General features: G+C 42.9%; 1 protein-coding gene across 1 annotated transcript; it reads left to right on the top strand.

The window, feature by feature from the left end:
* Nucleotides 1-1,627: 1,627 nt before the first annotated feature.
* On the top strand, nucleotides 1,628-12,965 carry ESX1 (ESX homeobox 1). The gene is made up of 5 exons (XM_039489042.1): nucleotides 1,628-1,751; nucleotides 2,253-2,544; nucleotides 3,307-3,352; nucleotides 10,210-10,496; nucleotides 12,659-12,965. Exons 1-5 carry the CDS (start codon nucleotides 1,649-1,651, stop codon nucleotides 12,882-12,884), a joined length of 954 nt encoding a protein of 317 aa, XP_039344976.1. The 5' UTR covers nucleotides 1,628-1,648; the 3' UTR covers nucleotides 12,885-12,965.
* The last annotated feature ends 650 nt before the right edge of the window (nucleotides 12,966-13,615 follow it).

The following is a 13,615-nucleotide window of genomic DNA, read 5'->3' as shown; positions in this document are numbered from 1 at the left end:
GGGCTAAATAAAGTTTTTGTGTTCAAACAAACAAACTCTAGGTCTGGCTCAGCAGTGGTGGGACAATGAGCTGGCATGCAGAGGATTGGGTGCTGGGCCCAGCTTGGCAAGAGATGGAAGCACTGCATCATTCACATGCAGCTGGGTGGATAGGAGGAGAGGACAATGAAAGAGCGTGTAATTTATTCCTAGATTTTTAAAGCAAGAAGGGACCATTAGATCATCTAGTCTGCCCGGCTGTATTGCACAAGCTATAGAATTTCACCCAATTACTACTGCACTGAGCCCAATATTTGGGGTTGACTAAAGCATACCTTCCAGAAAGACATCGCTCTGGATTTGAAGACATAAAGAGACAAAGAATCCATTGCTTCCCTTGGTGGTTTGTTCCAGTGGTATCACCCTCACTGTTACAAATGGGTGCTTTCTTTTCTAAATTGAAATGATCTGGCTTCAGCTTCCAGCCATTGGTTCTTGTTATGCCTTTCTCTGCTAGATCAGAGAGCCCGTTAGTAGCTGGAATTGAATCCCTGTGAAGGAACTTGTACGCTGTGACCAAGTCACCTCTTGATCTAATGTGTGTAGGGCTCTAGCAGTGCACTGTAGTAATGTCATGGAAGTGCTGAGTGTCTGCATGCAGGCGCTGGCTCGCTGCCCTCTGGCTGCTGAGGGATTGTTGCTGTAACAGCAAAGAGGAAAACTAAAGGAGGATGGGCCAGGGAGGGCCCAATCCTGCAAGATGCTGTGTGCTGTTACAGGACCCGAAGGCACTCCGCACTTTGCAGAGTCAGATTCAGTAGGTGGGTACAAGTTCCTTGTATGCAATGGAGTGGTAGGTGCAAAAAAAGGAAGCGCATTGTGTTTCTAGAGCTCAGTGTGATGTTTTCATGTGCTGCACCTCCTTTCTGCATGGCACTGAGGAGCAGGATGTAGGCTCCTCTAAAAGTACCCTATTACCAAACAGCAGTAGTTTGCTTCTGATAGCGGGTCAGATTCTAGTCTCTCTTCTGCCAGATTGCTGTCTTTGTAACTCCAGGGAAGACGCTGGCCTTACGCCACTGGAGGGGAGCTCAGAATCTGCCCCCTCCCATTTGTAGGCAATAGTGCAGATTGAACCCCAGGACAAGAGATCTGCCCTTTCTCCTGTACACAAGCACCCACCTCCCCTGCATACAACCTTTAAGAGTCAATTGCCTGGCAGCTCCCTGCCGGCCTGGCAGCTCCCGCTCCAGAGGGTGAAAGCTGGCACTCCCTCCCAGCTCTCCCCAGCCGGGGCTTCCTCCCACCTCACCACATCCTGGCAAAGGCTCTGGGGGAGTTGGTGCCCCCCCCCCGGAGGCTGGGGGTGGCACCCACTTTCCAAGGCAGCAGGGGGTAGCTGGCAGAGCCTGAGGGAGGAGGTGTTGTCTGGCACCTCCCTCCGCCCGGCTCCCAGGGGTGGCACCCCTCCCCGCGTCTCCCGGGGGCTGCCTGGCACCCCTCCCCGCCTGCCTAGGCTGCGAACCCGGCCCCAGTGCGGGTCCCACCCCCGGCCTTGACGCCAGCGCGCTAATGAAATGCTAATACCGGGGGCGCCGAGCCGGTCGCTGCCAGCACCAATAAAACCCCGGCGCGGAGCCGGGGCTCTGCCCGGTGCCAGCCCGCAGCCATGCAGAGCGCAGCCCCCGGGCCGGCCGCCCCCGCCCTGCACCTGCTCACCTCCTACTTCATCGACGGCATCCTGGGCCGGAGCCCCTCCGCCAGGCGGCCAGGTGAGCGGGACCCCGCCCGGCGACCTGCCCCCGGGCAGCCGGGACCGGGGCGCCCTGCCAGCCCCCACCCGCCGGGGATGGATGGGAGGTTCGGGGCGCCCTGCCAGCCCCCTCCTGCCGGGGATAGATGGGGGGATCGGGGCGCCCTGCCAGCCCCACCCGCGGGGGATGGATGGGGGGACCGGGGCGCCCTGCCAGCCCCCTCCTGCCGGGGATGGAGGGGGGGATCGGGGCGCCCTGCCAGCCCCACCCGCCGGGGATGGATGGGGGGATCGGGGCGCCCTGCCAGCCCCACCCGCGGGGGATGGATGGGGGGACCGGGGCGTCCTGCCAGCCCCCTCCTGCCGGGGATGGATGGGGGGACCGGGGCGTCCTGCCAGCCCCACCCGCGGGGGATGGATGGGGGGACCGGGGCGCCCGCCGGTTCCCCCAGTGCGGAGCTCCCCGGGGCAGCGCAGCAGCCGGGCCCTCCAGCCATTCTCCGCTTCTCCCTCTCCCCAGGCGGGGACCCCCCGGAGCCGCCCGAGCCCTGCCCCGCGCCGCTGGCAGCAGAGAAGCGCCCGGTCACCGGCGCCTGGGCGGAGGAGGAAGCGGCGGAGGACGCGGAGAAGAGCAGCAGCGGCCCGGGGGAGCCGGCGGCGGGTCTCTCCGGCTCCGCCCCCGCAGCCGCGGCCGAGGCGCCGGGGCCCCTGAAGCGGAAGCAGCGGCGCTACCGCACCACCTTCAGCAACTTGCAGCTGGAGCAGCTGGAGCGGGCGTTCCGCAAGTGCCACTACCCCGACGTGTTCACCAGGTAGGAGCGCGGCCGGGCCGCTCCCCCCCCCCGGGGCACCCAGCCCCAGCCTGGCCCAGCACAGCCCTTCCCCCCTCCCTGTAGGGCCAGAGCCGGGGAGGTGCTGCCCTCCGTTGGGAGGATCGGGCCCTGACTGCGCCCTGCCCCCAATGTTTCGACTGGGTCCAGGGGGATTCAGAGAGAGATTCCTCCCCCGAGGCAGCGGGGCCAGACCATGAAATGGTCACTGCCCGGTAAATGCCACTCCCTGGTGTAGGGAATAAACCAGATTGAATGAACCCAGGGTATGTCATGACAGGGAGCCCCCAGGAAAGCGAACGGTAACTCCGGCGCATAGGAAAAGCACTTGAAGCAAAGGGAAGTAGCTCAGGGGTGGACGGTAATCGCTGGCTTTAAAGTAACAGCTGGAGCACATGCGATTCCGGGCTCGCATGAAGTGGGAATCAAGGTGAAATCAGGACACTGTGGTGTGCGAGGGGGTCTCAGATCTTACATCCACTTACTGCTGTCTCAACGGTCCTGATGCAGTTACCTGTGTGCGTAACAGTATAAAAACCTTCGAGTTGTAGGTTACTGTTTATATAGTCTCAGGCTGGTAGGCACTATGCAGCGGCTGCTAGATTAGAAATCCCCTATAAAGAGCCGGGGATCTGATTTGACTTTTAATGAACGCTCAGTTTCTGATGGAGCTGTTTTTGATGAAGCCAACCCTTTTTTGTGACTAAAGATGGGAATACTAAATGATGTTTGGCTCTTCTGCAGAGAGGAGCTAGCAATGCGCCTGGATTTAACAGAAGCCAGAGTTCAGGTGAGTAACAGGTACTAAAGAACATGGACCCAGTGTGGACTGAATACACTGCCATTTGATATGTATAAACATTCTTAGCTTAAAATTAAGTGTTAAGTGTTTTCTTAGTGCTATTGGCTTTTTTATTTTTCCAGCTCACTCAGATTGAGAAGTGTTGCTGTAAATGATGTAAAAAGCTGGGGGGTTATTCCGTATTATCCTACAAAAGAGAACCAAATGTGATCAGAGCTTTGAATTTAAAAGAACGAGAAGTTGTTAGTATCCCACCCCTCACAAAACCAGGAACATCTAAATGAAATGTAGTAATTGTCAGATATAATATCAATACACTTCAGCGAACATTAAATGATCATTTAAAAATAGGCTTTGCACCTTGTCTAAACCAGTGGTTCTCAGCCAGGGTACGCATATCGCAGAGGGTACGCAGAGGTCTTCCTGGGGGTACATCAATTCATCTGGATTTTTGCCTAGTTTTATAAAAAGCACTAGCGAAGTCAGTACAAACTAAAATTTCAGCGAGACTATGACTTGTTTGTACTACTCTATATACTGTACATTGAAATGTAAGTGCAATATTTATATTTATGTTATAATTATATGGTAAAAATGAGAAAGTAAGCAATTTTTCAGTAATAGCATACTGTGACACTTTTGTTATTTTTAATGTGATTTTGTAAGCAAGTGGTTTTTAAGTGAGGTGAAATTTGGGGGTACAAAAGACAAATCAGACTCCTGAAAGGGGTACAATAGTTTGGAAAGGTTGAGAGCCATTGGTCTAAACTATTTAAACATCTGTGTATGGATGTAGACGTGGATTTGAATGAGTTGTATGCATATTGTTTAAATACTATTTTATGTTTACATCTTAAAGTTCTGAAACAAACCAACAAAAGCCTAAAGATTCACAATAAAATTTGATACTTTTTCACTATAATTTCCTCCACTAGAAAAATATTTTAAAACAAAATTAATTGGGATAGGGTGACCAGACAGCAAGTGTGAAAATCGGGATGGTGTGGGGGGATAATAGGAGCCTATATAAGAAAAAGACCCAAAAATCGGAACTGTCCCTATAAAATTGGGACATCTGGTCACCCTAATTGGGGACAATAGTATTGTATAGGAGTTTAGAATGTAGTTACATTAGTAATTTTCTGACATTTATCAACTGGTGTTCTCCTTGATATTTGTTTTTTAAAGAAAGGAGAAATATCCTGGACATGTCATCCATTATTAAATCTGAGACAAAAAACTCTAACCATAACGTTAGACAGTAACATTTTCTAAATGTACACTTAAAAATGCATTTTTAGCACCGGTCTGTAATGGTCCAAAATTAAATGCATACTGGCATTTTTTAAATTTCTGTATTTAGTTTTTGTAAAAGTCCACATTAGCATTATAAAAATATTTATGCAGTTTCTTTTGAAGTGCCAAAACCTGATGTTTTGGTTCTTGACCAAAACAATAAAAGGACCCAAAATGGTTAGATCATGTTGTGAACTAATGATTAGTTGAATGTTGTGTTCTTCATCTAAGCAGTTATTTATGTAGTTCACAAAAGCATTCATGCACCATCTCCTGCCCCAATTTAACTTGGAAACATCTGCACTGTTTTTAAAAAAATGGTTACATAAATTAAAAGATGATTCTGAGACTGAGATGAGAATGTCTGCTTGAAGGGAATTTTGATTACTAGGTTGGGCAGTTATAATGGAACATCAGAGAAAACCTTAAGCATACAGGTGCAAAGACTGTGTAACCAATCTTCCATACTGCAGTCCTCTAAAGAAGCCTATCCTTGGTTCTAAACACCCATAATTAACAGTCCCTTTTAAAAAGTATTAACTCTGGTATTAACTCATTTACTGTTAGCTTTAACAAAAAAACAAAAAACAAACAAAACAAAACAAAAACTTGTCTACATAGCAAATAGTAAATCTTGTTAAAAATTTCATTTCAAACAGACCATTAAGGGTCCAAATTAGCACAAAACCAATCAGCATGTACTGTACATCGGATATTTAATGAATTACTCTGCATGTCAGTCCAGCTGCAAGCTGCGGTCATGACTTGGCTCCCAGCATGAACTGTTCATTTTTCATGAGTACGATATGCATTGCAACCTCTTCCCTGATTTGGCAGGCTTACTCACAGACTCATCTGTGTAGCTCTGTTTCTCCTCACACTCCATCACCGGAGCCAGATGCTCAACTTGTGTAAACTGTCCATCGGTTGAAGTCAATGGAGCAATGACAGTTTACACTGGCCAAGGAGCTGGCCCTAGAAATCTTGAATTTCCTCATCTTTCCATATTTTAACACTTGGGCCCAGATCCTTACAGATAAGTAGGCTCCTAAAATCCATTGATGTCAGTGGAAGTTAGGAGCCTAAATACCTTTATATATTATATATTACATCCAGTGCTCAATGATTTTACACGTGTGAGCAAGCTTTGTCACCTTTTTCATCTCAACCCCGCAGCTAAGTTATTTTATGACCTTTAAGGAAAGAAAATGCCCCCCTCACACACACCCCAACATAAATATCACCAATGCTACTAGTAACTAAAATACCTTACCACATGACAGCCACATGTTTCTCCCATAAAATGAACACGGATGCAAAACTGTTAACCCACCCATTTCCCCAATCCCATTCTCACCTTCTCATATGGGGCTTGCCAATTGCATGCAGTTGGGTTGCGCTGTTCGATGTCTCTCTTTTGAGACACTGGCAAAAGGGATCATGTAGTTGATTTGAACCCAAGCTTCCTGTGAATATCATAAAGAAGAACAGAACATTCAGTGGCATAGCCACATAGGAGTACTAGGCAAATATTGAGAGGAAGGATACTCCAGTATCATAGAATTCAAGGCCAGAAGAGACCACCACAGTATCTAACCTGAGCTCTATTCATCACCACCACCCAGCACCCGTACATGAAACCCAACAACTGAGATGAGACCCCCCGTATTACAGCCCTCAGGAGGCTAGACTCTTATGTGTCACAGGCAGAGTGGTGTGGTTGCTAACTTGAGACGGAGTTTCAATTCCCTGCTTTGCCATAGACAAGTACCTTGGGCAAGTCACTTGGTCTCTTGGTCTCATTCACCCAACTGTAAAATGGAGATGATAAATCACACAGTGTTGTGAGGATAAATACATTAAAGATTCTGAGGCGCTTAGATAGCCTGGTATGTTAATAGACCATTTTTTAAATATACTGCAATGGTATCTTCCAGACCTGCTCAAAAGTAACTCTCTGTGAAGCTAATTTAACGCAGAGTTGTCATTTCTGTACCTCACTGAGCCAGCAGAGCAGCCCATTGCGTTTTCAAACTGAGATTTGCTTCTCCGGGGAGACACCTGCCGTACCTCTTCCTGGGGCAGTATAAAAATAACATATGCAGTATTTAATATACACTGGTTTATAGTCCATTCGTGTTACATTTAAAAATTGATCAAAACTGTAATGACTCCAGGAGCCTACAATTCACTCTTCTTTGTTACATACCTCTAACCCATTATTTTGAATAGATTTAGCCCAAGAGGATATGGTTAGCTAAACAGTATGTATTCCATGCTGCAAGTTCGTACACATCTGTGTATAGATGCAAACTACCCAGGGAACCTGATAGAAATGTAATGATCTAACAATGTAAAGCTAAGTTATTTTTAAAGGCAGTTGAACTCTTCTATTAATCAGTAGCAAAAATACAAATTAGTCATTTTTATGCTTTTATTAAATAATCTAAATCTTATTTATAATAATATAAATGCTGAAGTTTTGAAAGTACTGTCTGTTTATGATGTCACTACAAGGTAAGATATGTGTTTATGCCCCATTTAGCACTCCTATTAATGTGAATTTTGCCCAAGCCAGGAGTTCAAGATTGGGATTTTAGACCTAAATAATGGCTTTCAGTGCTGATAGTCCAAATTCAGTTTAGATTTTAAAAGAAGTTTGATAAATACAATAACTGATGGCCAATTGAAATCAGCTGTTACACTGGATTTACAATCTGCACAACGGACAAGCAATAGTATTGCAGTCATAAAAGACAGCTCTATAGATTACACAAGAGTAAATTGAAGGAATTATTTTAACATTTTAAGGTAGCAAACATTTCACTCCTTATTCAGTTTCTCTGTTTGGAACAGACTGAAGGAAAAACATGCTTACGTTTCACAACAGTATTAATATATTCTCTCATACACGTAGCACTTGTCTTTTGCTCTGTTTAGGAAAGGGGTCAAAAGGCTTTTACAGGATAAAGAAACTAGCAACACTGCAAAGTGCAATGTTCTTCATCTGCTGCCCAAACGTGAGGCACAAGTGTCATGTAATCTTCTCACTCCTCTTTTACCCTTTGAACTCCATTCTAGCGGGGAGCACTGATGGCTTAGTGCTACTGGTTTTATTTTCCTTCTGAGATACCAACTGTAGCTCCATTTATGATGCTTATTGGCAAGTGATTGGAGGCCGCTATTTAACCAATAAACCTTGTAAAAATAATTTAATTAAATTACTAAAATCTGTTTTAGCCGATACCTAAAGCTGAATGAACACAACTGAAAGTGTCTCTTTCGTGCACCTGGCTCCCATCTGTAGATATAGATTTCCAGCATTTCACTAGTTCAGCTATCCCCTATAAGAAATTTGACCCTTTGCATTCTCAGATATATTAGACCTTGTGTCCCAAAGATTATTTATCGTTCAACACTTGTGCCAGGTTTTGTCAAATGTGCGATATTTTCCATTGTCCATTTCTTGGTTCAAAACACCAATCTCCTTGCCAACAGACCTAAGCACGAAGTGTACGTTAGTTGCCCAGCGGAAAAAGACACCATTATTTTTGCAGAGTCACTAGAGTTTCCACAGAATATTGTTAGCTTTAAAAAAAAAAATCTAAGCAACATGTGTTCAGATAGTCACTGCTTCTTTAGGTCCCTGTGAATAAGCATTCACAAGACTTATGCCATGTGAATACCTTATTACAGTATCTCTTTGCTCCTTATTATATATATTGTAATATATTTTAGTGAGACTCATGTGTGGCCCAATCCTGTCCCCTTTGAACTCAATAGGAGTTTTGCCATGGACTTAAAGGGAAAAGATCAGGCCTGTGATACCAAGGCTAGCAACACATACCATATAGCAATGTACTTTGGGTATTAACAATTTTTCACTTCTAAAGGGCTTTTCTTCAGAAGCTCTTGACACTTTACAATTATTATTTAAATATGCATCAAAAAGCTCTTTGTGAAGCAGATGCTAGTATAGCTTTACAGACAGGTAAACTAAGTCAAATAGAGAGGGTAAACAACTTGCTCAAGATCAGAGCAAGTCAGTGATTCCCAGTCAGCCCTGCTCCAGCTCCCAGACCATAGTTGCACTAATATTAGAGACTTCTGATAAAATTACAAAAATGTGTTGTGACTCATAGGTCATTTTAAAAACATGATAATTCTCTCCACACACTAGAATGCTTTGATTGTCTTACTTGAACTGATTTGTTTTATAATGTTGCACCTGCAGATGGAAGAAGTGTCTATCCCAGCATTCTCTGCAGTAAATATTTATTCCTATTTTGGGGACTATTAATGTACCAATTAATACATGATCGTTATACTATATGAAAACTTCTGCTAATGGCTTACTGAATTTCAGTAGTGGCTAGATATAAAATTTGTGTTAGAGATGATAGGCCCAAACTAAAAATCTTTGATCCAAGCCCAGATACAGTTCAGAATTCAGTCTGAATGTATCTCTCTACCTGAATTAGAACATCTCAACATTTGAGAACATTTAAATTTTTTAATCTTCAAGCTTGGGAGCATTCCTATCTGAGATTCTGGTTTCAGCCCATCTCTGCTGTATACTTCACAAGGCATCTTCACCTTAGTGCGAACACATATCTAGGGACCTAAGAGAGAATACTCCAAGACAGAGTCAAAATTACAAAAAAAATGGTGTGGTGTCAGTTGTCAGAGTAGATTAAATTCTAGTCTCACTTCTCTGTTACTTTATAATATACTCCATAGGCTAAAATAATTAATAGTGCAGCCTTGCAAAGAGAAGTTGATATAATAATCAGTTTACTGTACAAAAGTATACTATACAGTAGACTCCTTACCATCCAAAGCCCCGTGTCTAAGAAACTACCAGCATGTCTCCCTGTTTTATTGACTCTTGGTTACCAGAACTCTCAAGTATCTGAATATAGTTGGTGTCTTGAGTAACAGATTTCTATTGTACTATAACTGAGTTAATCAGTTTCACATAACTATATATGACATCAGTTTGAGTCATGGCCAGTAATAAGAGCATCTAAAAAAATGTTTTTAAGTACTTATCTATGTAGTTAGTCAGCCAGACTATCTAGGCATTTAAATCACACTCATGGTTTTGATTAAAAATTATTTCAGTTATGATTAAATTGCTTCTTAAATTGCATGGACTGAGGTAACCACCTTTCAATTTGGGGAGGTCAGGGGGGTCATATTTGAAGGCTCAACTAATAAAGGGGTAATAAATTATTAATAGCTATTTTCATTGTTTAATAGATTAGTCAATAGTTAGAGTCCAACAGGTCATAGATTGCATATTACTATGGCTTATAACCAATAACACCTTTTGCTGATATGCCTACAACAGATACTACTCAAATCCATAAACATGCTTACGACATCTATTAATTAATAATAAACACTTTATAAACAGAACCTTTCTACATAGAAACTGTACTTTTAAAATAAAGGTCACTACTATGACATGTGCATCACGGCCTACCATAGCTGATAAAAGCAGCAACAAACTCAGTCTAGCTAACCCTTTTGTATTCTCTCTGAAGGTCTGGTTTCAAAACAGAAGGGCAAAATGGAGGAAACGTGAAAAAACTGAAATGTTAGGGAACGTTCCAGGACTCTCCTTAACGCATCCATTGGGTCTGTTTTTGGACATTCCATTGAGTCAGTCTCCTCTTCTGGACCACGCATGGAGATCAATGCCACTTTCAACAATAGCTATGCCATCTGTAACTCCAGCATTCAGCCCTGCAAGCTTAGGGCCTTTTGGTCTCAGCAGTCTTGCCTGGACATCTCTCTTCAGAAATCCAATTTTAAGTCCCCATTTTGGAAGGTACAGAGAGCATATTTTAAGTGTTTTTCTTTCAAACCTCAAGGTTTTCTGTCTTATTATCTATCTTATTATCTTTTCTTTTAAACCGTAAGGTTTTCTGTCTTATTATCTGTCCCTTTCTTTTAAACCTCGAGGTTTAAAAGAAAGGAATAGACGATAAGACAGAAAATACAATATTGCCTCTATCTACATCCATGGTACGCCCACATCTTGAATACTGCATGCAGATGTGGTGAACCCACCTCAAAAAAGATATATTGGAATTGGAAAAGGTCCAGAAAAGGGCAACAAAAATTATTAGGAGTATGGAATCGCTGCCATATGAGGAGAGATTAATAAGATTGGGATTTTTCACCTTGGAAAAGAGATGACTAAGGGGGGATATGATAAAGATCTATAAAATCATGACTAGTGTGGAGAAAGTAAATAAGGAAGTGTTATTTACTCCTCATAAAACAAGAACTAGGGGGTCACCAAATGAAATTAATAGGCAGCAGGTTTAAAACTAACAAAAGGAAGTGTTTTTTCACACAACACACAGTCAACCTGTGGAACTCCTTGCCAGAGGATGTTGTGAGGGCCAATACTATAACAGGGTTCAAAAAAAGAACTAGATACGTTCATGGAGGATAGGTCCATCAATGGCTATTAGCCAGGATGGGCAGGAACGGTGTCCCTAGCCTCTGTTTGCCAGAATCTGGGAATGGGCAACAGGGGATGGATCACTGTTCATTCCCTCTGGGGCTCCTGGCATTGGCCACTGTCAAAGATGGACTAGATGGACCTTTGGTCTAACCCAGTATGGCCGTTCTTATGCATTACAACAGCTTAATATCAGTAAGCAATTCATAGGTGCCCTAATTAAATGTGTGTTCCAATGTTACAGTATGAATTCTGTCTATTTAAAGGAATAATATAAAAAGTTATTAAAAAGGCCAGCTCTCACATGTCTTAATCACTGGGACAAATGAGTAAAATAATCAGGATTTGACCCTAAATTAGCTGTAAACCCTAGTGAAAGTCATTCTACATAGTTACTGTTTAAAGGGCAGTTGTGCATGTTGGGTGAAATCCTGCCCCCTTGAAGTCAGTGGGCCCTTGTCTTCATGACAGACTGTTTTAATGTAGACCAACTACGGACTCTATTCTGATCTCGTATATACAGGTGTATATTACACATCTTAAAATCTACTAAGCAGATCTAGATATGAGCTCTCAAGGTGGCTTTACAAAATAGAGAATTATACTGGATGTTCCCACACAGGAGAACAGAACATGGCCGCAGTTCCCTGAGCACCAATGACAGAGCTGACATCATTGGTTTTCATTTCAGGGCTATACTCGTATTGTTAACATTTCCTTTACTGAAGACACGTGTGCCCAATCCCAATGGGAGTTTTGCCATTGACTACAATAAGCACAGGGTTGAGTTCAGAGTCTTCCTTCCCAACCTCCACGACCTATGGGGAGATCCTGAACCTGTGTCCATTATCAGCGCTCCATTGAATTCTGTGGAGCTCTGATGATTTATAATAGCTGAAGATCGGCTCCTCAGTCTCGCTCACTCCAAGTGCTGAAATTAAACAACCGAAAGCTGCTGCTGTGTTAGCACTGTATACTCCTCTCCCTCCTGAAAGGCCTATATTATAGCCTCCGATTAATGAGCACACCTTTCTGCCATGCTGATTTATGCTGCTTTTCACATGAAATAACTTGTCACAACAAATTGGTTGCCCAGAAACCTATCTGAAAATTGTTCCCTTCATGAAGTATTCTGTTGTTTCCACAGAGCGTGCTGCTCTCCCGTATTACAAGGTTTGCTTAGAAAGGATGTAACATGTTAAGAGAATGATAGTAAATCTAGCAAACTGACTTTTCTAGATAGCTGCATGCAATGCAGGGGTATGAACATCTTTCTTTGCTGCAGCCACAGTTTAGTAAGTGATATTTATTAGGTGCAAAGTGGATTTGCCTAATGCGCTTAAAAAAAAAAAAAGCTAAAAGTTAAATTTACAAAAAAATGTAAGTTTGGAAGAAAGAAGAAGTTGGGTTTAAAAAAAATTCAACCCCATTTAGTGCTGTGGTTATTAATAAGGTAAATATTTCTTCTACAAAATACTTCTTGGTTTGTTACTATTGACTTTTTTTTCCCCCAAATATAGATTTCTCAATGCTTTAAATCCTCTCATGACAACAGCTTCAGTCTTAATGAAAGCGCCAGGACCCCCGTCAGACCCCGGTCTCACTGCCTTCACTGATCCGGCAGCGGTTGAAAGGAAAACGTCGAGCATTGCAGCGCTAAGGCTCAAAGCGAAAGAACATTCAGCACAAATCCCTCAATTAAACCTCCTATCCAGTCTTACAAACACTAACAAAGAACTTTGTTAGGAACTTTCCCGCAGACTGCGGTAGCACAGGAGAAAGCAAATGCCTTCTCCCATAAGTGGATCCAGTTATACAGAGGCATATAAAAAAAAACCCACCCATCTGTAGATCTTCCATCTGCAAAATGGACTGATGGAAATGTTAATCCTGCTAAAAATAGCTTTCCTTTATTATAACACAAAATTGTGCGGTCATGTAGCAAATTGATAAATGACTACTTATGGTGAATTTTCAACATTACAAAAGATATACATCAGGAATTGACTCTTCTACGTAAATAAAACTAATGTAAAGAACAAGTTTGCTGTGAAACCCCGTGATGTACTGGACATTAGCACAAAGGTTGAAAATCCTCTGTAGAAATAATTCTGGAGTTTTATAAACAATCCTTAAATGATGTCTCAGGAGGAACTGTGTAACAACAATAGTTTAGACCTAAGAATCAATATATGGTATGTTCTTAATTTAAAGATCATGCTTCACGTTGAAGTACAAATGCCAGTGAAATTTCACAAAGTAAACAGAATGATCAGGAATGAGGTATGAAATATTTTGAATATAGGGCTTTGATTCAAAACTAGGTTTGTACAAAATGTATCTTGTTTCAAACTAAAATAAACAAAAAAAAGTTTGCTTATATGTTCGATGCGGCAATGTTTTAATAACTATATCCTAAGCTTTAGCCTTTGACCATAGATCACTTTGTAAATGAAAAGTTGTCCTGTAAGAAATAG

This window comes from Mauremys reevesii, linkage group 9 (genome assembly GCF_016161935.1).
Source record: "Mauremys reevesii isolate NIE-2019 linkage group 9, ASM1616193v1, whole genome shotgun sequence".
NCBI lineage: Eukaryota > Metazoa > Chordata > Testudines > Geoemydidae > Mauremys > Mauremys reevesii.
This window is presented reverse-complemented; position numbering and strand designations above follow the sequence as displayed.